This window comes from Eulemur rufifrons, chromosome 2 (assembly GCF_041146395.1).
Source record: "Eulemur rufifrons isolate Redbay chromosome 2, OSU_ERuf_1, whole genome shotgun sequence".
NCBI lineage: Eukaryota > Metazoa > Chordata > Mammalia > Primates > Lemuridae > Eulemur > Eulemur rufifrons.
In genome coordinates this window covers 124,653,946-124,681,766 of record NC_090984.1, presented here as the reverse complement: position 1 = coordinate 124,681,766, position 27,821 = coordinate 124,653,946, and the positions used below count along the sequence as shown (strand labels likewise).

Sequence of the window (27,821 nt, the reverse complement as noted above, 5' to 3'; positions counted from 1 at the left end):
ATTCTCCTGGAGAACAAAAATCAATCCTGCTGTGCTCCTGCTTCCACGAGGCAGGCTACCCAGGCTGAGGCTCCCACCAGTCACCACCTCCCTAGGGCACGTGGGACACTCCCGAGTCACTCACTGCCTTGTCCTGGGTCATCTTCATCATTGGGGAAAAGGTCGTCCAGAGGCTCTTTGGTAGAATCTGTGTCCTTGTCCTCCTGTAAAACAGACCCAGAACACCCTTCATCTGACAAGTACTACACATCCCGTCCGGAAACTCTGATAGTAAATTCATTTTAAGTAAACATCTTAGATAAGATTATCAGTTTTTAACATCAGGGTAGGATCCTCCACCATTTGGCTTATCTACCAGTTTAATCAGGAGTGATAGAAAGCTTGCTTGACTAGATACAAGTACTTAAATGCAGGCCAGGGTTTAACAAAATAGGCCGTGACTGCCTTTCTACACCTTAGATTCTTCTGCCCTTACTCTGAGGAAAGTCCAGGAGAGCAGAGAAATCCTGATTTGAAATAAAAGTCTTATCTGGAAACCAACACGTAGAAAGATTAGGATGAAAGCTTCTGCTCAGCCCAGGAATGGAGCGGCTGACCGCCCCCCTCCTCCCCCAGCATAACAGGCTCCAGGGCGGGAGCTCCCAGGGCAGTTTGAACCTCCCAGCTCTAAAAGTCTGTGACTTGTGTTTCCCAACAGTCTTGCTGATTAGGGCAAGGGGTGGAAACAGAGACTGCACAATGGAGAAAACAGACACGCTAGACCAGGTAAGAAACTGGCATCACGGTGGGGCAGAGGAGCACTGTGTGGCTCCAGAAGGGATAATCTGATTGAGACACCTGCAGAACGTTCCTGCCTGGGGCACGTGATCTGAACATTAGACAGACCCAAACTGAGCAAAGACGTATAACGGAGCTGGCCTGCATTCTTCAAAAAATACCAGGGTCGAGAAAGACAAAGACAGACTGAGGCCCAGTTCCAGATGAAAGACGAATGAAGAGACGCCACAGCTATGTGTAGGGTGTGGCCCTGAATCGGACCCTGGGCTGGAGTGGGAAAATGCCATGACGAACGTGCGGGAGAAGTTTGGAAAAAGAAAAACTGCTGTGAAGGACACTGTCGGGACAGTGAACAAAAGGGAGTATGAACTACAGAGGAGATGAGGTGTCTGCGTGAACATTCTGTCTACCCTGGCCCTGGCCGCCACAGGGGAACATCCTGAGCCCAGGGAGGCGCGCAAGCAAAAGCAGGGAGGAGTGGCGGCACTAGGCGCCCGCCGCACAGCCAGGCCCGGCACAGACAGCGCTCCCAGTGCGCCTGAAAGGGCAGGCAGGGCTAACCCAACACAGGTTTTCTCCAAGTTTGACATTTTTTTCAAAACATGAAATTTTTTTTTAGACAAAGTCTCACTCTGTCACCCTAGCTACAGTATAGTGGCGTCATCACAGCCTGCTGCAAGCTCCAATTCCTGGGCTCAAGCCATCCTCCTGCCTCAGCCTCCTGCATAGCTGGGACTACAGGCACGTGCCATCATGCCCTGCTAATTTTTCTATTTTTAGCAGAGACGCGGTCTCCCTCTTGCTCAGGCTGATCTCGAACTCCTGACCTCAAGTGGTCCTCCTCCCTCAGCCTCCCAGAGTGCTAGGATTACAGGCATGAGCCACTGCACCCAGCGTCAAAACATGTAATTTAAAAAGTCTAATTCTATGAAACCAGCATTCCGCTTCTCACCATTCTCCAGCGTTCCAGGCTAATCACTGGCTGGCATCCCATTTCCAACTACTCTTATTCCCAACAGCAGTCTACAGCAGTATGTCTTTTAAATCAAAACATTTAGTTGCTCCCTGACCTCGAGGAGACATGAGGGAGAAATACGGTAAGCCTATTAAAATAAGGTGCTATCAACTGAACTGTGTCCTCCCAAAATTCTTATGTTAAAGCCCTACCCCGAAAATGCTGGTGTTTGGACATAGAGCCTTTGGGAGGTGATTTGGGTTAGGTGAGGTCACAAGGGTGGGGCCCTCATGACGGGATTAGTGTCCTTACAACAGACTCCAGAGAGCTCACTCCCTCTCTCTCTCCACCATGTGAGGACACAGAGAAGGCGGCAGTCTGCAAGCCAGGAAGAGAGTCCTCGATACGACCAGACCCTGCTGGCACCCTGATCTTGGACTTCCAGCCTCCAGAACTGAGAAAATAAATGTTGTTCAAGCCCCCCAGCCTATGGTATGTTATGGCAGCCCAAGTAAGTGTAGGTTTGCTGGTGCTACACACAAGACTATTCCAGTAGTGTCAGGATGGGGGTTTGGACCAGAGCCACAGATGTGGAACTCTCTTATACACTGATTATAAACATGCCTGGCACCATGTAAGCATTTAAAAAAACGCTAGCTCTACATGCAATGTGGAATTCTGGATTGGATCCTGGCACAGCAAAAGGACACTAGTGGAAAGCCTGGTGACATCCAAACCAAACCTGTGGTTAACAGTAGAGTAGTGATGTTAACGTCTTAGTTCTGACTAATATACTACAGTTAGATAAGATGTTAACAATAGCGAAACAGGGTAAGGGGTATATGGGAATTCTCTCTACTGTCTTTTCAACTTTTATGTCAATCTAAAATTATTCTAAAATTAAAAAGTTTTCTTAAAAAAGAAGTTAACTGAATGAGAAAAAAATGGTGAATAAAAAATAATTGAGACCAGGATAAACACCCAAACAGAGCCAATAGTAAAGGAAAAGCAGCCGGGCGAGGTGGCTCACGCCTGTAATCCTAGTACTGTGGGAGGCAGAGGAGGGAGGATACCCTGAGGTCAGGAATTTGAGACCAGCCTAAGAGCGAGACCCTGTCTCTACTAAAAATGGAAAAATTAGCCAGGTGTGGTGGTGTGCTCCTATAGTCCCAGCTAATCGGAAGCCTGAGGCAGGAGAATTGCTTGAGTCCAGAAGGTTGAGGTTGCAGTGAGCTACGATGACGTCACTGCACTCTAGCCAAGAGGACAGAGCCAGACTCTATCTCAAAAAAAGAAAAAAAAAAAAAAAACAACCCACAACCAAGATCCATCCTTGGGGAACCCTACCACTCCAGAAACAGGTAAGTGGGCAAGGGAGGCTGACAGGAGGCATGAGAGAGGTCGTGGAGAGCCAGGTAGTGTCCTGAGGCCGGGCAGGAAGAGTTTCAAGGGGAGGCTCTGTAAGCTGCAGGAGCCAATCCAGAGTTAGGGTCTGACGGTGGGCTGGGCCACTGCTGAACCAGCAGCGGAAGGCACGGAAACCAAACTGCAGAGGGGTAGGTAGGGAAGTTCTCAAGCTAGGCTCTCAAGCTAGGGCAGACCTCGCTGAACGTAACGGTCTTCTTTGCATTCATTGTCCCTTATGTTTACAAAGCATTTTTACATTTTCTGACCATTATTCTAAAAACACTTATAAAGACTACGGACTTGCCCAGAGACCCACAAGCCTCGGCCCTGCTAAATGCAATCACCAGAGAAGACAGGAAAGCCCTGGCAGCTCTGCTGACGGCGGCGTGGCAAATGTCAGCACCACGCTCACTACAGAGCCACTCACAGATGGGGAAATGTCGTCATCGTATTTTTTGAGCTGATTCATAAATTCCAGATGCTTCTTTTCTTCCTCCAGCTGAGCCACAGACTGCTCACTCTTCTGCAATTTCTGCTGTGTGTTGGCCAGTTCATCCCGCAGCCACTGATTCTCCTGGCACAGGCGACGCACCTGCGCTCGCAACTTCTGCTTCTCTGACTCCACGGCATTCAGGTGGTTTGACAAAGCCATCATAACCTGCAGAGACAGGTACAGAACGGTAGTGTGCTGTCCAGCAAGAGTCCCTCCCCACTGCGCGCTCTGCGGTGGCAGCTCCAGCTTACACTCACGGGCACGTTCCCAAAGTACCTGTAAGTACAATCTGCCATTTATTTCTCTTTTCCCCTTCAGCTAGACTGCATAACGGGTAAGATACAGAATGTCACATGCTTAACATCTACAAATGACACACCTCTCTTTTTTGATTTGAGAGCACCTCAAAGGGACTAGCAATGAACACACAGCTCTCTTCTGACGGCACCGTATTATTTTACTTTCTGTGGAGATGGCCCCCACCTAATGTTTCACAGACCCTGTTCCACGCGTGAGGCAGCGTGTACCATGTGTGCACGAGCTGCAGGTCAGCAAGGAGCTCCTGGTGGGCTCGAGGAAGGGTGGGCAGACAAATCTTCCCCGATGCTCCAAGGTAAGGGAAGAACTTTTCACAGCTACCCGCACATCATGTTACAAAAGGCTCCAGGGTTCCGCCTGCGGTGAGCTGTCAGTATCCCGGACAGACCTGCCAGCGGCCGCCAGTGCCCAGGAGCAGGAACACCGAGGCAGGAGGGAGGCAGGAGGGAGCTAGCTGGCTTCGGTCTCTTCTCGCTTCAGGTCATGTATCTGCCCTTCCCTTTCATTCCTAATGTAAGAATCATGTTATCATCCTCCTACGTTTAAAACTTCAAACTCCAAAAGGTGGGGCCTTTTCTTCCTTTTTTTTTTTTTTTTGAGACAGAGTCTTGCTTTGTTGCCCAGGCTAGAGTGAGTGCCGTGGCGTCAGCCTAGCTCACAGCAACCTCAAACTCCTGGGCTCAAGCGATCCTACTGCCTCAGTCTCCCGAGTAGCTGGGACAACAGGCATGTGCCACCATGCCCGACTAATTTTTTCTATATATATTTTTAGTTGGGCAGATAATTTCTTTCTATTTTTAGTAGAGACGGGGTCTCGCTCTTGCTCAGGCTGGTCTCGAACTCCTGACCTCGAGCGATCCACCTGCCTCGGCCTCCCAGAGTGCTAGGATTACAGGCATGAGCCACCACGCCCGGCCTCTTCCTTCTTTTTTTAAACCAATTATCTGCCAGACTAAAAAAAAGGCAAGTTTAGGTGGGATGTGCTGGCTCAGGCTACCATCCTAGCACTTTGGGAAGTCCAGGTGGGAGGACTGCTTGAGGCCAGGAGTTCAAGAACAGCCTGGACAACATAGCGAGACTCCATCTCTACAAAAAACTTAAAAATCAGCTAGGTATAGTGATGTGATCCTATAGCCCCAGCTGCTTGAGAGGCTGAGGTGGGAAGATCATTTCAGCCCAGGAGTTTGAGGTTGAAGTGGGCTCTGATGACGCCACTGCACTCCAGCCTGGGCAACAGAGCGACACTCCATCTCAAAAAAAAGGAAGTCTAAAATTCAAATTCATACCATCTTTAAATAACAGAACTTCAGAACTTAAGAAATAGTAGGTTCACAACATCCAAACAAAGCTACAGTTCTTGAACTAGGGTCTGTAACATGGTGAAGATGAAGAACTCTAAAATCAGGATATGCAGGGCCACTTCCTCTCTGAAAGCAGAAACTGGTTAGCAGCGGCCCCTCTTCTGCTCCATTCAGTCACTAGACTGGGGGAAGCTAAGACAGAAGGCAAGTTTTAGCACACTTAACTTTACCTAAGATGTACTGGCAGAGCCAGAAGTTATCAGGGAGGGAAAAAACCTAGGTGCTTTCAGTGTTTTCAGCTCTGTATCGAGCACGATAGAAACACCCGTTTAGTCCAAGACGTGAAGCACCTTGGCCTGGGCTACTGCACAGACCACCAGCTGCCGGCCGGAGCCCGGCTCCCTTCTTCCTTGGGCTTCAGCACCTAGACTGTAAGTGGGAAGACAACATTCCCCGGCCTACCTCACGCCTAGGTGCGGCCACGGAAGGGAATTCTGGCCAATGAAATGTAAGCAGTGCTGTGCACAACTTCAGGGAAGTAGCCTTAAAGGGAGGAGGCACGCCCTTCCTGTCTCCTCCCTGTCCTCGAACAGGGTCATGTGGCTGCAGCTGGAGCTCCCTCCTAGTCCCCGAGACAGGCTGCCAGGGTGTGGTGCAGCGGATGACAGGAGCCCGAGTATCCCTGACAACCGGCAGCCACAGAGCCATCCAGGACAGCACACCTCGGTACTCATTTTACATACCTCTGTGCTGCTTAAGCCACTGGTTTTATTTTTCCATATCAAATTTGCCAAATCAAATCCCAAACTAAATGATACACAGGGGGTGCCTCTATTTGGGCTCTGCTTTTTAAAAGTCAAGATATACACAAATTAATAGTCATTCACATAACATACATAACCCACATATAAGTGGATCTCTGTTACTCCATAAGCATCTTCCCTCTACTTTAATGAAACTACGTATTTCACATGAAGTCTCCATTTTTCCAAACCGGCAACTTCATGTTCACGTCTGGGTCATTTCACCCATACCTGTGCCTCGCTCAGGCCAAGCTCCAACATCTCCAGGGACTTCCGGATCATGTTTGATTTCTCCTCCACCAGGTTACTTTCATCATCTTTCTTCAAACACTTCAGTGTCTCCAGTAAACTCTGTAAAATGGAATTGTGTTCATTCTTCAGAGCTTCCAGGCCCTGAATTACTTGCTTTGTCTTGGAAATAATTTCATCCTGTGTAAGCTTCTCCAACTTGTCTTCCTTTATATACACCATTGTGGACATGTTGTCATACATTCTAGAATGGAAAAGGAAACAGAAATTAGACATCTCATTATAAGTTTCCTTTCTGTTATATCTTAATAAGGTAAATATTTGTGAAAACTTTAAAATGAGCATTGTACAGATAAATAATTAATATGTGTGTTTGTAATTTATGATCTTGAAATACCATATTTTGTACTATTTGTGTTTTCCCTTTGCAGACCCATTTAACGACTTTTCTGGTTTATTTCTGAATTCTTTTTTATGGATACAATGACAGCAACTGAAATTAATGCCAAAGATTAAAAGCAGCAAAACACCCAAATGGCATTTCCAAAACACACAGCCTCAGTGAACAACATTTTCTCTGAATGTTTGCAAGCTTTTTTTGTCTTAATTAAATGCAGATGGAACTCTAAATTCGTGGTAACACACTTAACCAGACAAAGCCTTGAGAAGTGGTCACACAACGGGAAGAAGAAAACCAGCCAAAGAACACGCAACAGTGACAGTGGCAGGGGAGAGCAAACCCAGAAGACACAGGGCGCCAGGGACAGGAGCAGACGGTCACTGGCTCTTGGACGAGGAGGGCTGTGAGAGGCCCGGGAAGACAAGATGCCGTGTCTCGGACTGACTCTGAAACACCACAGTGAGAAGGAAGAGGAGGAGGGGAAAGAGACACATGAAATAGGACCGGCTAGCGTGTCAGGTAACTGCTGACTCTGCGCGGCTGCTCCCTTTACTATCTAACCTCTCTGGCTTTATGCATGTCTTAAAATCCCATCAGTAAGTCACAAGCAGTGATAATCAAGGCAGTCTTCAGCACAGTGATGGGGACAGAGGCCGCGTTACATGCCAGAGCGGCGCCTTCAAAGCACCGCCACGATCTGAAACCTCAGGGTTTCACACTGTCGCTCATCCCCCGGAATATAAACTCTATTAAGAAAGGCAGAGACTTTATCTCGTGGGACTCCACTGAGTCCACAGCACCCAGGACAGCTCCCGCCCCGACAGCCCACCTGGTGAATGGATGGATGGGGAAAGACCAGAGCAGCAGACACAGGCCACACGTTCCAGGACTCAGGAGTGAAAGCTACAAGCTTGAGAACAGGGTCACACTGGTCTCTGTTTCACCAATTTCACACTGGAAACATGATTTTTTGCATAAGATGACCAAATTTCTTCTGAAATTTGGAAATTGTCTTTAGGACTCTTTAGAAATCCATCCCACTAACAGAGAGCCCAGAAAACAAAGGAACAAAGGCAATTCCTCTACTTGACAGTATGTTATATATTATTATAATTATTACGTATATTTTAACACATGGCTCTCCAGCTCCACTGTACCAAATCCGTGCTGTGCATTTGTGCCAACTCTAAATATGATATTAACGCCAAAGAAAACAAAAGGTTGACTAGGAAAAGTAATCCGTTTATTATATGACTCAGCTACAGCCTATAGAGTCATAAAGACAAACAGTAAAGACTGATGTAACCACAATTAAAATATAATTACACTGGGAGGTTGTGGAGATGCAGATCCCAGGTGAGGAAGAGTAAAGAAAGATCCTCAACATCTGAAGTGGGAAGTCAAGAACCGAAAACTTACCAGGTAGCAAAATAAGCATGTTATTTAGAAACAGGGTCATCATGGAAAAACAATTTCATTTATAGGAAGTGTGAACAGATCCTTCTGGGAGACGGAAAGCGAGAGCAAGTGGCACAACCCAGATCACACTGTGTGACTGTAAAACGCACCTGCACCGTTCTCCTCACGTCGCGCCGAGGGCACGGGCTACCAGCGTGGTTTACAGCCAGCGAGGGAGGCCGGGATCACACGGCTCAGGTAGTGTTTGCGGGATTCTCCGCTGTAAGGTCACCCCTGCATGAACTCACCCCCTTCCACACTCTTAGGAAGCAAACCACCATGTGCAGCCCACACGCACGGGGGGAGAGTTCAACTGGACCCCGGCAGGGGGCGTACACAGTGACTGGAATTCCTCTGTAAGGGAGATTTGTCCATCTCTGCCTCTTCCATCATGTGTTTGTTTAATCATTTATATCAATATGGACCTGTAGATACTTTATACTTTTGATTATATCTAAATAATACTAATTATTAAAAATATATTAATAGTCTATTTAGCTTGTTGCTCACACTGTTCCAGTTTGGTCCGGCGGGCACTCTCTCAGTTGGCTCCTATGTCTGTTTTTCATGTCCCTGTCACTGTGTGTTTTGGACACATCCTTACTCTCTGGCACTACAAGAAGCTCCAGGCTCACCCTGTATTTTCCCGGCCCTAGCCCTAGAACCAGCCATTTCTCCACTGAGCCCTGGTTTGTTCTGTGGTAGGATGGGATTAGAATCCAAAATCGGGAGCTGGGAAAGGTGCTGTCCCAGCCACTTGAGAGGCTGACGCAGGAGCATCGCTTGAGCCCAGGAGTTGCATGTGCTGTGATCGTGCCTGGGAAGAGCCACCACACTCTAGCCTGGGCAACAGAGTGAGAACCTATCACTAACTAAAAAACAAAACAAAACAAAAAAGAATCCAAATTGGGCCCAGTGGTCTTCCTCCTAAAAACCCATAACCGGGGCCTAACCATGGGAAAAATGTCAAAGCTAAATGAAGGACAAAATCGCTGACCTGCACTTCTCAAAACTGTCCAGGTCATTTCAATGGACTAAATGTGGGCCTCCTCCCACCCCCACCCCTGCCAAATTCCTGTGTTGAGACCCTAACCCCCAATGTGATGGTTACCAGGAGGTGGGGTCTCTGGGGGGTAATGAGGTCATGAAGGGAGAAGGGAACCCAGAGAGCTCTCTCCTCTTTTTACCATGCACGGACACAACTGGAAGTCAGCCATCTGTAACCCAGAAGGGGGCCTCACCAGAACCTGACCACGCTGGCACCCTGATCACAGACCTCCAGCTTCTCGAACTGTGAGAAATAAATTTCTGTTGTTCATCAGCCACCCAGGCTGTGGCACTGTTACAGCAGCCCTAACAAACTAAGGCAGTCATCAAAAACAAGGAACGTCCCAGAAACTGTCACAGACCGGGAGGCATGACAAATGTGACGCGGAATCGTGGATGGGATCCTGGGATAGAAAAAGGACATGAGGGAAAAACTAGTGACATCCAAATAAAGTGGAGTCTAGAGAATAACAATGTACCAGTGTCGGTTCTGTGGTTGTCACAAAGGTGCCACAGGAACGTAGGACGTTAACGTCAGGGGAAACTGGGTGCAAGGAACGTGGGAATTCTCTGCACTGTCTTTGCAACTTTGCTGTAAACTTGTAATTATTCTGAAAGTTTATTTTTTAATCTACATACAAATAATATTAAAAAGCACATGTATAACTTGATATGAACAAAACCAAAAAAGTAGACATGCAATATATATTAAGAATTTGTTCACATCTGGCCAGCATTTTAGTTTCTGGAGCATTTTCACATGTGTAATGTTTTCTTGAAACAACAAACTCCGTAGGTAGTTTAGTCAACTATCATAGTTCCCACTTACAGCGGAGGAAACTGAGAGAGCTGAAGTGAGTCAAGCTCACACCCCCCAAAACAGGAACAGAATCCAAGCTCTGGGCCCTGATCAAGTGTCCCTCCACCTCAGGAACCACACGGCCTGCACACCCACGCGTGCTCACTGCGCTGTGCTCATATTAATGCACACACACTGCTGTGCTCACACACACGTGCACACACACAAGCACGCGCGCGCGCGCACACACACACACACTGCTGTGCTCACACACACACACACGCACACACACTGCTGTGCTCACACACACACACACACGGCTGTGCTCACACACACACACACGGCTGTGCTCACACACACACGCACGTACACACACACACACACACACGGCTGTGCTCACACACACGCACACGCACGCACACACACACACTGCTGTGCTCACACACACACACACACACACACGGCTGTGCTCACACACACACACACACACACACGGCTGTGCACACACACACACACACACACACGGCTGTGCTCACACACACCCGGCTGTGCTCACACACACACACACTGCTGTGCTCATACACACACACACTGCTGTGCTCATACACACACACGCACACACCGCTGTGCTCATACACACACACACGGCTGTGCTCACACACACACACACTGCTGTGCTCACACACACACACGCGCGCGCGCGCACACACACACACACACACACACGGCTGTGCTCACACACACCCGGCTGTGCTCAGGCTCACACACGCGTTTGCATGCATGCTTCCTGATTGTCACAGCTCACCAACAAGAAAAACAATACCTAACTGAGCAGTCTAGAGTCGCAGGCTTATTCTTAAACCATCAAATACAGAATGGACTTGACACTTCTGCCACAATCAAAATAGACCAACACTGAGACAAGAATAGAAATTTGAATACACAGTATTTTTTATAAAACAAAAAAACTAAACCAGAACTGGTTGGATTCTAAAGATTCGAATCTAAAGATTAGATTCCAGGCCAGGCGTGGTGGCTCACACCTGTAATCCTTGCACTCTGGGAGGCTGAGGCAGGAGGATCACTGGAGTCAAGAGTTCGAGACCAGCCTGAGCAAGAGCGAGACTGTCTGTACTAAAAAAAATAGAAAAAAAAATTAGCTAGTTGGGGGTGGGGAGGGGAGAGACATATACCTACATGATGGGTGCAACGCACACTGTCTGGGGAACGGACACGCCTGGAGCTTTGACTTGGGGGGACAGGCGGTACATGGGCAACGTATGTAACCTGAAATTCTGTATCCCCCATAATAATAAGATGAAATAAAAAAAAAAATTAGCTGGGAAACTAAAAATAGAAACAAAAAAATTGACCTAGCATGGTGGTGTGCACCTGTAGTCCCAGCTACTCGGGAGGCTGAGGCAGAAGGATTGCTTGAGCCCAGGAGTCTGAGCTTGCTGTGAGCTAGGCTGACGCCACGGCACTCACTCTAGCCCCAGCAACAGAGTGAGACTCTGTCTCAAAAAAAAAAAAAAAAAAAAAAAATTAGATTCCACAGATTAGAATCTTTAACAATTACCCTAGATCATATAGATTTAATTTCTGTCATAACAGATTATCAAAAGATTCAAGTGTCCCTTTATTTCATGTAATGATCTTATTTTCTAGCTCTACAGCCTGATTAATATATTTAGACTCCTTGAGACCACAGACCCTCACAATCACATATTCTACTATCAACATGCAATATAATTTTCAATAGCCTGACAAATTTTACAACTTTTCCCATTTCTCAAAATGAATGAAGCGAGGCCGCCGGAGCAGAGCAGAGCAGAGCTGAGCGGAGCGGAGCGGAGCGGAGCGGAGCAGAGCACCCACACTGCCACACTCGGGCACCCCGACTCTCCTGGACCCCTGAGCAGAGCGAGCGCCAGCACCCTGCCAGCTGGGCGAGGCCCTGCGGCCGCAGTGAAGAGAATCCCAGGAGAAAACTCAGAGCAAAAGCGCAGAAGGAGAGACAGCAGACTAAGATTACTAGAAACCCTCAGGAAGAGAAGAAGGAAAAAGGAACCAAGAAACCAGAAAACAATCAGACCAGTTCATTACTAACCCTTGGAGTGGCCAGGAGATCCAGAGCTTCCTAAAAGAATGGACACCTCTTGAATTTGAAGACTTGAGCAAGAAAAGTCGTGAACGGTCTAAAGCAATTGCCCAGCGTCCCGAAGAGGAGCTGGCAGGAATGTCTGCAGATAGTGGCGAGCTTGCAGGACTTTTACTGGGCCAGTCATGAGGCCAAAGAGCCAACCCAGCCCCATCCCCGTAAAGATGCCCTACACGGGATTCTGGGATACGGATGGAAGGCCGGCGTATTTTCAGGTCCTCTCTGTGCAGATGCAGCTGACCTCCCACCTCCCGAGTGCCAGCCTCCCGCACCACAGCGCTCCGCCCTCTTCTGATTCTGATCCAGGTCCTGTACTTAAAGACCACTAGAACCTGGATTCTGATCTCTGTGTGAAGGACAAAAAAATCTACACAAAACGATCTAGACATTGGTGCACAGCTCCTTCCTCTCCCAGCCCAATGCAAGGAGAATAAAATGTGAAATAAATGAATGACTGTGACCTAAAAAAAAAAATAATAATAATACTAATAATGAAAAGAAAGCAAAGGCCAGAGAAGGAGAAGCGCATCATCTGGGTCACTTTACCTCCCCTGGCTGTATCATGTGAAACTCAGCCAGAGGGGGGAAAGCTCACGGTGCTAAAGAGAGTTTAAAAACCAAGCACTCAAAAGGGAATGTGTGCAATTAGACAGCGGTTGGTGGTTGCACAACATTAAGAATACTTTAAAAATCACTGAATTATACACTTTAAAACGGTGAGTTTTTATGTTATGTGACTCACGTCCCAATTTAAAAAAAAAAAAAAAAAGAGGAATGTAGCAGAAAAACAACAGGTCAGGTGCACAAAGCCAAGGACAGCCAAGAGAGAAACTGAGTTATCCTGACAGTTCTTGATGATGAAGAAACTTTCTGTAAACACAGCAAAGGGTAGTATACTAAGAAAAATAAGATGGAAGATGGAGGGAAGAACACGAGGTCTTCACCTTGTAAAGGTTGGTAGGGGAACGTCACATTTGGGATGTTTTTCCAAGAGACGTGTCCGAGATGAGCCAACAGGAAACTGGCTGTTGGGATCGGCGAGGCAGTGGCCCACGCTCTACACACAGGCAGACGCCCGAGCAGCGCTGGCACAGAGGGTCCTGAGGCAGAGGGGCCAGCCCATGGGGACTAGCCCAAGCTGTAGTAAGGGAAATAGTATTTTGGAATTGAAGATTCCAGAATGTCTCATAGACTAAATGATATGGCACGAGAGTCAAAACCTAAAAAATTAAATGAACAACCCAGCAATTCCACCCCTAGGTATATACTTCCCCCAAACTGAAAACAGGTTCATGCAAAAACTTGCACACAAATGCTCCAAAAAACAAAAAGCTGGACAAATGTAAAACTTGCACATCAATGTTTTGGTATTATTCATAATAGCCAAATTGTGGAAACAATCCAAATGTCTGTCAAATGAAGAATGGATAAACAAGTGTAGTCTATCCATACAATGGAATGTTATTTGGCTATAAACAAGGAACAAAGTACCGCCATATGCTATGCTACACCTGTATAATATTGTGCTAACCGAAATAAGCCAGATGTTAAGGCTTGCTACATATACACACACACACATATATATACATATCACATAATTCCACTTCTATGAACTATTCATAGAGACAGAAAGTAGACTAGTGGTTGCCAAAGGGAATGGAGAGTGACTACTAATGGGTACAGGGTTTCTTTTTGGAGTAATGAAAATGTTCTGGAATTAGTGGTGGTGGTCATACAAACTTGTGAATTTTATTACGTGTGAATTATATAAATATTTCTATAATCTCTATAAGATATATCCAGAATTTTTGTACTTTTTTTTTTTTTTTTTTTGAGACAGAGTCTTGCTCTGTTGCCTGGGCTAGAGTGCCGTGGTGTCAGCCCAGCTCACTGCAACCTCAAACTCCTGGGCTCAAGCAATCCTCCTGCCTCAGCCTCCCCAGTAGCTGGGACTACAGGCATATGCCACCATGCCCGGCTAATTTTTTCTATATAGATTTTTAGCTGTCCAAATCATTTCTTTCTATTTTTAGTAGAGACGGGGTCTCCCTCTTGCTCAGGCTGGTCTCGAACTCCTGACCTCAAACAATCCTCCCGCCTCGGCCTCCCAGAGTGCTAGAATTACAGGCGTGAGCCACCGCACCCGGCCTATCCAGAATTTTTAAAGGACACAGATCAAAGACAAACCCACAAAACCCATTCTGTGACCTAATATTTTTTAGTTTTATCAAAGAGATGCAGAAAGCTTCAATTCTCAATTTTTTTAGCCTATGCTTCTCACCCTCACCCCTGCTTTTCTGAGACCGGTCTCGCTATATTGCCCAGGTTGTTCTCAAACTCCTGGACTCAACTGATCCTCCTGCCTCAGCCTCCTGAGTAGCTGGGTCTACAGGCACCAGCTGCCACATCCAGCCTATGCTCCCCTTTTAACAAACGACATCAACAAAAAATTCTTAAGCTGTCTTTAATGTATTTAGAAATTTACATATATTTCCTATTGTGACTAAAAAGCAAAATAAGCGATGGAAATATTAACAGTAAAAAACGTACTTTTTTTGGTTCTGAAATTTCAGAACAAAAATTATATAGTGATGAGTCAAAGGTGGACTACAACTTGAAAACAAGTGAAACAAGGCCAGGTGCAGTGGCTGACACCTGTAATCCCAGCACTCTGGGAGGCCAAGGCTGGAGGATGGCTCAAGGGCAGGAGTTTGAGACCAGCCTGAACAAGAGCAAGACTCTGTCTCTACTAAAAATAGAAAGAAATTAGCTGGACAACTAAAAATATATAGAAAAAATTAGCTGGGCATGGTGGCGCATGCATGTAGTCCCAGCTACTTAGGAAGCTGAGACAGGAGGATCACTTGAGCCCAGGAGTTTGAGGTTGCTGTGAGCTAGGCTGATGCCATGGCACTCTAGCCCGGGCAACAGAGTGAGACTCTGTCTCAAAAAAAAAAAAGTTAAAAAAAAACAAAAAAAAAAAAAACAAAGTTAAGGGCTGGACGTGGTGGCTCACACCTATAATCCTAGCACTTTGGGAGGCTGAGACGAGAGGATTGCTTGTGTTTAGGAGTTTGAGAACAGCCTGAAAAAGAGCAAGATCCTGTTTCTACAAAAAATAGAACAATTAGCCAAGCGTGGTGGCATGCACCTATAGTCCCAGCTACTCGGGAGGCTGAGGCAGTAGGATCGCTTGAGCCCAGGAGTCTGAGGTTGATGTGAGCTAGGCTAATGCCACTGCACTGTGGCCTGGGCAACAGAGCAAGACCCTGTCTCAAAAAAAAAAACCAACAAAGTTACGGTCTATAATTTTAGCAAAAGCCAAAAACGCCTCCTAGAGCAGTGGTCCCCAACCTTTCTGGCACCAGGGACCAGTTTTGAGAAAGACAGTGGGGGGCCAGCGATGGGAGCACTGTAAATATGATGTCTCTCCCACCACTCACACCCTGCTGTGCGCCCCCCCCTCCTACATTTCATGGAGGGGGGGCGGCAGGAGCACTGCGGCCAGGTCCCTAACAGGCCACAGATGGGTATGGGTCTGAGGCCCAGGGGTTGGGGAGCACAGTCCTAGAGGACTCAATCGTTTTCAAACCATGACATCTTTAGATAAACATACAAATGTCACACTCCTCTACAGTTTGTATTACAACAGTGAGTGATTTGATTTTCTAACTCTAAAACCGTATTATAATAGTCCCCCTTATCCTCGGTTTCACTTTCCAGGGTTTCAGTTATCTGCAGTCAACTGAGGTACAAAAATAGGTTAGTATAATACAATAAGATTATTTTGAGAGAAAGGCCACATTCACATAACTTTTATTATGGCATATTGCTATAATTGTTCTATTTTAACAGTGGTTACTGTTGTAAATCTCCGACTGTAGCTAGTTTATAAATTATACTTTATCACAGGAATGTATATATAGAAAAAAACATAGTACATATATATAGATGGTCACCAACTTACATACGATGGTTCAACGTGACAATTTTTCAACTTTAGGATGGCGCAAAAGCAATACGCATTCAGTAGAATACAACTATTCTATTCTTCTCTTTCATACAGTATTCAACAAATTACATGATATTCAACACTTCACTATAAAATAGGCTTTGTGGCCAAGGACAGTGGCTCACACCTGTAATCCCAGCACTTTGGGAGGCTGAGGCAGGAGGATCACTTGAGCCCAGGAATTTGAGGCTATAGTGAGCTATGATCACACCACTGCACTCTACCCAGAGCAACAAAGCAAGAAGACTCTGCCTCAAAATTATATATATACACACACATATACTTTATCTGACTAACACTGCCTACCCTTTCCCAATTAAGAATCACTATGTTCTACTCAAGAGAGGATGCACTCCATCTGAGGATGTACCTACTGACCCTTGAACTGTCGGGGGCAGCTGGGAGAGCCAAGTCCAGAGCTTCCCAGAAAGAGCTCTTACAGATGAAAAGTTTAGTGAGTCATCCTTTTCTACTTGTAACAAAGTACCTCCTCTTACCTAATGTCTTCCTCTAATCTAATCCTAATTTAACCTAATCCTTTTATCTCCTCTACTAAACTTAAATTACAAGCATGAACTGAATGAATGAATCTATGCTGGCCTAAAAACCACAAAACTCTACAATGTGAAACGCATGAAAATAAAAGACTTCATGATAACAGTATCTATTCTGAATTTGTTACCATCCTAAAAACTGTAAGCTACTGGATAAAGCAAAAGCATTTATTTGCCTTTTGGGTGATTTTATTGTTGATGCACTTTCAGAACTAGGAAAAGGATAGAACCCCTCTGGGTGCTGTTTCCCCACAGCCTGGGCAGGAGTCCAGTGGGATTCTGTTTTGCAATCAGCCACCTCTATGTGCTCAGATCCTCTAATTCTACAATAACCTGACCACACCACCTGTTTTGAGATCTGCACATGTCCCTGGAGGGGTTGACGTAGCTCTTTTAGGAATGCAAAGAGGCCTATCACTAACCATAGCTGCACCTGAGGAAAGAGATTTGAGCAGCAGGCCGCTTCCCCAGCCCGCCGTTAGTGCCCACCCCTTGGCTGGGCAGATGGGCTCCTGGCTGGGGCTAAACAGTGCACTGGGTCACTTAATTTGCCAGGAGACCACAGGCCCATCTCTTCAGATCCAAATCTTAAGCACAAGACACTATAGACAAGGGTATTACATGAAAATATAAAACATTCTTTTTCCCAAGACAAGAATGAGAAAATCCTAATGATGTAAATGTCTATTACAAGTCCTTGGTTGAGCAAGGAGGAAGGAAAACACAGCTTCATTTGACTACGTGACTGGGAGAATCCGTAACAGGGTGTTAGGGGAGCACGGGGTGAAAGATACAAATGCAGATGGTATTAATTCTCTGGCAGGAAAAGCATTTTTTAGCTGAATATAAAAAATGTCAACAGATTAACATAATACCATAAGATTAAGTTTATATATGTAAGTGCTAACCAATAGTATGATGTTCTTTCCTAACCAAAGAGAGGCAATTAAGAAAAACATTTTATAAAAATCAGTTCTCTTAGGAGAGAGGAAAGGGGACTCTCACTGACCCTTTACTCCTCTCTGCATCATGAGTTTCCCAAGAGTACACATTTTTTTAATTACTTAAAAACATACATAGGTAAGACAACAGAAAGCAGTAACCATAAAAGAAAAAAATTGATAAAATGGACTTCATCAGAATTTAAAAGGACTGATTTGTTAGGAGACACTTTATTAAAATAAAGTTAACCCACATATTGGGAAAAAATATTTGCAACACATACGTCTTGCAAAGGACTTATATCCAAAATATGTAAACAACTCCTACACCCAATAATAAAAAGACAAACGCAATTTTTTAAATGGGCGAAAAGTCTTGAACAGACACTTCACAAAAAACGTGTATACAAAAGGCCCACAAGCATGTGAGTGCACCTTATCAGGAGTCACCAGGGACGCGCATATAAAAACTACAACAAGATGCCACCCTGTACGCACTAGAACGGCTCAGATGACAGAGACAGACAGGCACGCCGGATGACGGATGGGTGGGAGCAACCAGACCACTCAGTCGCTGCTGCTGGGCGTGAGCAGTGGTACAACCACTTTGGAAAACCAGCAGTTCTTTGAAAGTCAATCATACAACTACCCTATGAGCAATTCTACTCCTAGAAATTCACCCAAAGAAGTGAAAACGCATGTTCCCACAGTTTGGACAGCGAGCAGCTGGCGCCCCAGCTGTGCGTGAGGAGGACACCGGTAGCGGGACACATTCACACAACAGGACACTGCCCAGGGAGAGAGGAGACGCCCCACCCCACACACGGCAGCACAGCTGACTTTAAAAAACATTATGCTGAAAGACGCCGGATGGAAAAAAATGCATAACATATCACGTCATTTATATGAATTTCTAGAATAGGAAGACTAAACCTGTGGTGATAGAAGCCTGATCAGTGTTGCCTGAAGAAGGGATAGCTGATTGGCAAGAAGCATGAAGGAACTTTCTGGGCTGTTCCTTGATATGAATTTGTCAAAACTGACCGAACGGTACACTTAAAGCCTTAGCATTTCACTGTATGTAAACTATATCTCAATTTAAAAAAAGTTTCCTAACATTTAATGCTGTATATATTCAGAAAGCATTACTCGGATGCTAACTGAAAGATGGTTACAAATGGTTTTCTTTTGAGAACACAATGAAATTTCGAGATGTCATAGGCAGATTAAGGTGTCCTCTTCTCCCAAGATTCCCGGTGTGCATATACCTACCTTCTCCCAGTTATTGTATCTAGCACTAAGGTAGCAACCACTGTAGAGGGATTTTGACCAAATAAATTGACCTTAAACTAGGGAGATTATCCAGGTGGGCCTGACCTAATCACGTGAGCCCTTAAATCTAGGCACTGAGGGTGAGGGCGATTCTCCACCGCCAGCTTTGAAGATTCCGGCAAGCAGCGTGGGCAACTCGAGAAGCTCAGAGCAGCCCCTGCTGAGCACCGGCCAGCGAGGAAAGGAGGACCCAGTCCCACCACCAGAAGAACTGAATTCTGTCACAACCAAAAGAGCTTGAAAGAGCACTCCAAGCTCCACAGGAGAGCCGGCCACGGCCACAGGACTGCAGCCCCCTGAAACCTGAGCAGAGCGCCCAGCTGAGCCTGCCAGGGTCCCTCGCCACCGACACTGCAAGACAATAAACAGGGCCTGGTTTAAGCTGCTAAGTTTGCAGTGATTTGTTACATGGTAAATAAGAAACTAAAATAAATATTATACTTAAGAAGCTTCCAAACTTAATGATTTTTTAATCAAAAAGAATAGAAATTAATATGAACTTTGAGGACATTATGCTACGTGAAATAAGCCAGTCACAAAAGGACAGATACTGTGTAGCTCTACTCATCTGAAGTATCTAAAATAGTCAAAATGGTAGAAACAGAGAGTAGAAAGGTGGTTACTACGGGCGGGTCGGGGAGGCGGCGGCAGCGTCCAGTGGGTGCTGAGTCTCAGTGCTGCAAGACGAAGGCGTCCTAGAGATGTGGCACAGCTATGTGTTAATATAAATATCCTTAACACCAAAGAATTGTACACTTACAAATGGTTAAAGTGGTAAATCTTTTTAAAAATGGAGGTAGGGCAAGGTCTTCCTAGGTTAAGGTAATTACAGGACTAAACTTAGCATTATCACAGTTCACGTGAAGCTGCAGCTTTAAGTTCTGCACACACGGTGGTTCAAAGCTTGAACTGTGTGAGCAAAAAGAATGAACTGGAACCCTGATTTCACAGCTGTGTAACTGTGGTTTGAATAGCTTGCCCTCTCTAACCCCCAAATTCCTCAACAGTAAGTGGAGGTGCTTATGGTACCTATTATTTTACAGACAGGGTCTCACTATGTTGCCCAGGCTTGGCTTGACCCCTGGCCTCGAGAGATCCTCCGGCCTCAGCCTCCCCAGTAGCTGGGACTACGGGCGCAGGCCACCACGCCCAGCTTTACGTATTTATTTTATCTGGAACAGTGCTAATTTCACTCCTACCAGTTGCAGTGCTGGTAGCATAGTGAACTTCAGAGAGGCCTGAACATAAATTTCTACATTATGCAACTGAAGTCAGGGAACAATCCACAGTTTAAACTAAGATAACTGGGATATTTCAGACCGAAGAAAATACTATCTACATATGCACATAGCTTAAAATGTCTGCTCTATTGATATTCACTTATCTGCTTTATTTTTTAAGTTCAGACAGCACAACAAGCATATTCAAAAAGCATAGATCCAAATTGCTTTCATCTGCCTCAAATAATTAGTTACAACTAAAATAAAATCATAATTCATTTCTAATCCATGGGTATATTAACTAGGAGACTACAAGGCTGAATGACAAGGATGCCTTGGGAGAAAGAATGCAGGTCAGCTCTGAATTAGCCCTTGCCTTAGGAGGGAATATTCTCGGGAAAAATATGAAAGGTCATTAGTAACCTCCTAGAAGCCAAATTCAGGGGAGATTTTCAGTCCAACTCTTCCTTGGCCTCTTACTGACCTCCTCCTCTCCTCTCAGGGCTGCTCTGCAGTTTCTACCCGGTGGACGTCACGGCCCCACTGGCTCTCAACATGATGCAGACTCACAGATCTTCACCTCCAGCCTCAACCTCTCTCTGGAGCTCCAGCCCTGCACCTCCAACTGCCCGCTCGTCCACCTGGCTGCCCAGCAAGCACTCCGGACTTAACACATCCAAAAGCAAACTCACTTGCCTTGTCTGTCCATTTTTCCCCTATCTTGGTGGGTGTCACCAGCCAGTGAGTCACCCAAGTTAGAGATGAAGAGGTCATTCTAGATGCATTCCTTCAACAAACACTTATTAAGTGTCCATTATATGCCAAGCACTGACACCGAATGCAAGAGACAAAAGTCCCTGCCCTTGTGGAGATTATGAATGGACGTGGAGACAGAGAATAAACAAAATAAAATGATTAAGTGAAATAATATAGTACTTCAGGCAGTGAGGAGCGCTAAGGAGAAAAATCAGCAGGGCAGGGGCTAAGGGGCACGTGGAGATGACCTGCAATCACTAGATCACTAGCAGTTCGGTGAAAACCCCAGGGGCACCTGGGCGTGCTCCAGTAGGGCCACAGCAGGAAGATGAGGGAAGAGATGGGGGCAGGGTGCTTAGAGGACACTGGCAAAAACCTTAGCAGAAAAGCGCGAGGAGCTGACTTACGGTTTCACAGGATCACTTAGACTGCAAACACCAGAGTCCTACCCTTCTGCCTGTGGTGCTCCCTTGCCCCAATCTAGTTAGCCCTTAAACCCCACCCCCATCCCACAACCCCACCCCAGCTAATCCAGCAGCTCTGCTGTTCCTGCTGTCACTGCCCAGTCCCGAGGCTGGCAGTCCTCACTTGGGGTTAAGGGCTCCCTAACTAGGCTCATCCCAGTTCCCAGCACCTGCCACGACACTGCATATGCTCCTCCTAAAATGTCACCTGGCTCCTCAGAATCCCCCCACCCTCCCTCGAACCTGGGAACGAAAGCAGCCTCCCAGGCAAGCTAGCCCAGGCCCTTCCTGACCTCATCTTCCCACTCGCACTCCGCTCCTTCCTTTGCAACAGGCCCCTCCACACAGCACACCCCCAGGGCTTGTTTCCTCCCAACAGGACCACCAACGCCCCCCACACTTGGCCAATTTTCCTTTTCCTCAAGTCTCCTGTGAGGCGTCACTTCCTCCGAGCGCTCACCGTGGTCTTTAACCTGCCCTGTGGTAGCTGCCCCTGCCAGGCTGTGAGCACCTACAGGACGGCCGCTGTCTCTCGCCAACACACCGGGCACTTGGCGCAGTAGCTGCCAGCTGGTTCTCAACAGACATTTAAGGCCGGACTTCCATAATCCTAATTTTAGTCATTTTTACTCTATGTCCTGAAATTTGACACTTGAAGCTTCCCAAGTACTCTTATTTAGGATATTACTGATCACTTCTTTGTTACCTAAAATACTGCTTTCTTGTATTCCACTTATCTACTAAGAATGTTTCCAAATTATACAATGTCTACGTTTCATTCAAGTTTTGACTTTTCTTTTTTGACAAATATTTTAAAGATAGTTTATAGCACTATACAGAAAGTTACGCTGACTTTTCTTTTCTTTTTTTTTTTTTGAGACAGAGTCTCACTCTGTTGCCCGGGCTAGAGTGCCATGGCGTCAGCCTAGCTCACAGCAACCTCAAACTCCTGGGCTCAAGTAATGCAATCCTCCTGCCTCAGCCTCTCAAGTAGCTGGGACTACAAGCTTGCACCACCATGCCCAGCTAATTTTTTCTATATATTTTTAGTTGTCCAGCTAATTTCTTTCTATTTTTAGTAGAGATGGGGTCTCGCTCTTGTTCAGGCTGGTCTCGAACTGCTGAGCTCAAAGAATCCACCCGCCTCAGCCTCCCAGCGTTCTAGGATTACAGGCGTGAGCCACCGCACCCGGCCTGACTTTTCTTTTTCAACATTGTGAAACATGCTTAAGAATGTACAAATTTTTAAGGCTGGGCATGGTGGCTCACGCCTGTAATCCTAGCACTCTGGGAGGCCGAGGTGGGAGGATCGCTTGAGGCCAGGAGACCAGCCTCAGCAAGAGCAAGACCCCATCTCTACTAAAAAAATAGAAAGAAATTAGCTGGACAACTAAAAATATTAAAAAAATTAGCAAGGCATGGTGGTCCACGCCTGTAGTCCCAGCTACTTGGGGAGGCTGAGGCAGGAGAATTGCTTAAGCCCAGGAGTTTGAGGTTGCTATGAGCTAGGCTGATGCCACTGCACTCTAGCCTGGGTGACAGAGGGAGACTGTGTCTCAAAAAAAAAGTAAAAAAGTAAATGTATAAATTTAAGCTGCAGTGTTTATTTATTATGAAAAAACATACTGTGTGCCTCTTCCCAGTGGCATTCCCTTCCTCCCTGGGGGAGATCAACACTGTCCCGATTCCCATGCATGTGTTTCTGCTTTTCCAATGCATTGTCTGCCCTGCTTTTGTAAGACCCTGCCAAGCGAGGAGAATGAGCGGAGGCTGCAATGAGGTTACCACCCAGATCCTCCACACCACTCAGTACCACTACAGGGCTGCCAGGCTCAACTGCAACATGATGTTGCGTTCTTTGATGACTTGGAGAAACCAGCTCTTCAGAGTGCCTTCCCTCCCACATATAACTCCACACCATCTGAAATGTTTAATATTTAGCATCATTGTATTCTTACACTTAGGAAACAGAACAATGAGTCAAATTTCCCACCGTGAGGGAGGTTTGTTGCCGTCTCTGGAAGAAGTAAATCCGTAACTATGATACGATTAGGGGACTTAGGGAGGTTGTTCCAATTTCCTAATGGGTTTTTCACTGAACTATTACAATGTATTCCAAGCTGATTCTGATCAATGGCTTAGTCATGCTGTACAAAAAAAGCCCTGGAATTTAATGCAAAAATTCAAAGATCCAACTGCCCTTTTACATAGCACTTTAAATGGCATGCCTCAAATTTTTTGTTCTCACACTTTTTAAAAACATAATTTTTGCAAATACTTCTTATCAAGTGCTTAATATGCAAATTCTTAAATGCGTCTAAACAATAAAACGGTAACAGGCAGCAAAAATTCTAACACAAATATACCTGGAAATGACCTGCAAACCCAAGTTACAAAACCATCCACTCAACCACGCATTCATTTTACTTTTTTAACGCTTTATTTTAATTTTTTAAGGAAAAGGGTGCACCGTATTTTTACACTGAAAAAGCACTCCAGGACAGGGACCGCTGCAAGTTTAGTTGGATCAACGCCAGCTTAGGTGAACAGGGTTGTTCGAAACACTTCGCATCTGGCTACTGACAGAAAGGGATCGCCAAGGGGGCGCGGTGGAGCTGGCCCCCCAGGAGGGGCCGCGAGGATGACAGGCGCGTCCGCTCAGGGCGGTGCCGCGGGAGAGGGCGGCGGCCGGAAGGAAGAGGGAGGAATCGGACAAAGCCGGCGCGCCCGGCCACCGGCCTCTCGCCCGCCGCATTCCCGGGGGCGGCCACATGCCCGTCGTGCGGCTCCCCGGATCCGCAGCTGTTCCCGGGAACGGCCGCCCCCGCCCGCGGCAGGGCCGAGCCGAGGACGAGGGGCTGGGGCGGAGACGGGATGAGGGGACACAGATGGGAAGGAGCCATGGACTGGGGACGGGAACCTAAACCCAGAGGGGGGACCCAGACCCGGAGGGAGCCGCGGCTCAGGGCGGAGGACCCAGGGCCGGGGAAGGGGCCGGGGACAGGGACGTCAACCTAGGGTGGAGATATGGATGGAGAGAGAGCTTCGGGCCGGGGACAGGGACCGGAACCTAGAGTGGGGACATGGATGGAGAGGGAACCTCGGGCCGGGGACAGGGACCGGAACCTAGAGTGGGGACATGGATGGAGAAGGAGCCGCGGCCCAGGGCGGGGGGCCCGGGGATGGGGAGGAGCCGGGAACAGGGACCTGAACCTGCAGGGGACGCGGATGGGGCCGGAGCCATGAACTGGGGCGGGAACCGGGATGGGGACCTGGACAAGGGACAGACCGACACCGGGACCTGAGCAGGACCGGGCTGTGCAGGAAGGGGCCGGGGCCAGGCCCGGGCGGGGACTCACCGTCCTGCTCCTGCCGGGCCGCGCTGTCTCGCGCTGTCAGCACCGAGAGGCGCCGCCGTGCGCGTGCGCGGAGCAGCGACTGCGCGCCGGGCCCGCAGCCTCGGCCGCCTCAGGAGCGGCGCTGCGGTCACGAGCGAGTGGCGCCGGCGCGGCCGCCCCGCAGCATGCTCGGCCGCCCGCGCGCTGTCCCCTCAGCTCCTCCTCACGGCCGCAGCTCCGCCGCCCGTGCCGCTCCCGCCGCCGAAAATGGCGTCTCCGCGTCGCTCTCGCGGCGCCCCGCCCCGCCGCGGCCCACAATGCCGCGCGCCGCATGACGTCATCGGCGCCCTCGCGCCGCCGGGGCCGGGCGCCGGGAGCCGGGGAAACTGAGGCAGGGCGGCTCCCGGCAAACGCCGAGCTAGCTGGGGCCGGGAGGGCGGGGCGGCGTTTGGGTATCGAGTGGGCGGTCTCGGGGAGGCGGGTGGTGGGCGCAGGGCTCCGCGGGCCTCGCGGCTGGCGGGCGGGGTGCGGGCCTGGGTGCCGTCCGTGGGGTGGCCCAGCCGGGCTCGCGGACGCGGCTGTCCCGCCCCGTGCCACCCCCGGGCTCTTATGCTTACCAGAACCCGCTAGGAAGCTCTCGTAATCCCCTAGAAAGGAAGGACCCTGGCCGGGAAGGCTCAGCCTGCGGCCAAGAGGCCTTTCTCTTTTCCAGGAAAATCTACAGCTTCTGATCAGGACCCTGGGCCCCCACCCTACGCCCTGCCCGTCCCATTATTCCCTCTCCTCCAGAATGAGAGCTCAGGGGGCTTAGTAGGCGCTTCCCCTTGGACACAAGCTGCACCTGAGGCGGGTAATCGGGAAGGGTCAGGGTGCTGGCAAGGGAGGAGACGCCCACCCTCCGCGTGGCACCCCTTGGCCGATACAGCCCCTCCCCCTGCCCGCAGGGCCTTGACCTCCAGCCCAGGCCTGAAGGGCAGTGCTTCCAGGTCAGAGAGGCTCCCGGGTCTCCTGCTGCGTGCCAGCTCTGCAGGCCTGACTCAGCAGCTGATTCAGTGGGCAAAGCCAGCTTTCTTTGCCTGCACCAGCTTGGGGAGCCCTCCAGGTGCCTGCAAACGTTTCAAGTGCAGGACCCCCGTGGCGGCCTTTAACCTGGAAGTGCACCTGGGCCAGTTCCCCCACCCTGTCTCATGAACTGCTGTCCTCTTCCACCCGTTGAACCCAGCAGTCCCCAGGGAAGCAAGTGCTCCTCATCACCAGGAGGTCCGGTTGCTTTGATTTCATTCCTAAGTACAAAGGTGGAATAACAAGGGGGTGCTCCCTCCAGAGTGACACAGCATTAGGGTTGGCCTGAGGCAGAGGTAGGGGGTGAGGGCCAGACAAACCCCCTGCACGCCACCATTAGTATTCCAGCCAAACTGCTGCTCTGATGTCACCCGCTCCTCACCAACCACCATTGGGCTGGGCGTCCACCGGCTCACTGCCAGGTGCTGTGGCAAGGGCTGGTTTCTTTCTGTGCCTCTGGGCTCAGTAACTGTCCCCTCTGCACCCATCACCCCAACAATAAACCCAGGATGCCTGTGCCCCCTCCCTTATGCCCCGGTTCCTAAGGATGGCCAAGAGTCAGCCTCTACAACATTCTTCCATTTTTTCTGGCTTTATCACCTCCTTATTTTTTTCCCTCAACAAATACTTGGGGAGCTCCTGTGAGGATGGTAAGAACGAAGGAAGGATACACTGGTGAACTGGAAAGAGAAGATCCCTGCTCTCCAGGAGTTCACACACTCTAGTGAAGAGAGGCCGGTAAACACATAAACAAGGAAATAACTGCTCTTGCAGGGAATTAAAGTGAGATGAAGTTACAGACAGCGGCTAGAAAGGTCAGGGGTGAACTAGAGGAGGGATCAAGGGTGCAAAGCCAGCAGAAGAGTACTCCAGGGCCAAGTCTGCTGGCAGGAGTGAGCCTGACATGTTGGGGGAAGAGAAGAGGCCAGTTCCCCCACCACCCCGACCAAGACTGCCATGCGTCACTCTTGGGGCAAGTCTAAACTCGCTGGGTCTGCCAGGCCCACAGGTCCCGGTGCTGCTGACCTCCAGGTTCTCCTGTCTGCCGAACACGCTTGGCCATCCGGAGTTCACCCTGATCTCTCACACGCCCATGCCCCTGTGCATAGCGTCCACCCTGCCTAGAATGTTCTCCCTCCCCCTTGTCTGTGTACTCCACAACTCAGCCAGGAGTCACTTCCTGCAGGGCCTTCCCTGACAGCGCCAGCCTGGGTCAAGGCCTTGAGCTCCCACCTGTCCCTTCCACCGACATGCACTGTGTGGTCAGTTGACACAGCTGCCTCCCCTCAGCCTGTGAGCACTAGAACAGGGGGGCCCAGGTCCTTCTCATGCCCACAGCCCTGCCCAGCACCTGACTCAGCTGCAGGGGCAAGAGAGAGGAAGGCCTGGCCACCCCTTCTTGGCTTCCTTGGCACAAAGCTGCTGCTCTTGCTTCTAGCCCTGGGGGAGCAGACACGAAGGGTCCCCTTGAGTCCCTGACTTCTGCCGTGATCCTTAGGAGTTCCTGCCAGTCCTGGAGCCAGTAGCAGCTAGGGTTAGACCCCCGAGGTGCTGCCCAGGATCAAAAGACGTGGACACTCTGCTCTACTGCCCCGAATAGCCAGCAGCCCTGGCGGGTGCCCACAGGATACCTGCCCAGCGACAGGCCTGGAGCGCAGGAATTTCCCAGTCATCCTCCCCTAGGGCCCCACTCAGAGACTAACAAGCACCCACCCTCGCTGAGCCACCCTGAGTATCCTCAGTGCCTTTCAATCCTCTCAGCCTCACAAACTGAGAGGGGGGTACTGCCCTGCCGTCTCCATTTTACAGACGCTACAGCCAAGCCCCTGCAAGTTGCGTGGTTTGCTTGCTGCGCCCTGGAGAAGAAATGTCATTCAGCTTTAGGAATCAAAACGGAGCCCCTCCAGGCTTCCCGTGCAGCCTCTGGCAGAGCCAAGGAGCTCATGTCTGGTGGCAGCTGTGCCTTTGCAGGGG

At 48.5% G+C, this 27,821-nt stretch overlaps 1 protein-coding gene across 15 annotated transcripts in view; it reads right to left on the bottom strand.

The window, feature by feature from the left end:
* The window catches only part of KLC1 (kinesin light chain 1), a 59,821-nt gene extending 34,767 nt beyond the window's left edge, over positions 1–25,054 (bottom strand). For all 15 annotated transcript variants that reach the window (XM_069490428.1, XM_069490435.1, XM_069490406.1 and 12 more), the window contains exons 1-4: positions 24,807–25,054; positions 6,286–6,547; positions 3,567–3,797; positions 125–203 (exon numbers count right to left, since the gene is read on the bottom strand). In XM_069490428.1, the coding sequence (XP_069346529.1) occupies positions 125–203; positions 3,567–3,797; positions 6,286–6,546 (571 nt within the window). In that variant the 5' untranslated portion in view covers position 6,547; positions 24,807–25,054. The remainder of the gene's footprint in view (positions 1–124; positions 204–3,566; positions 3,798–6,285; positions 6,548–24,806) is intronic.
* Between the last annotated feature and the right edge of the window lie 2,767 nt (positions 25,055–27,821).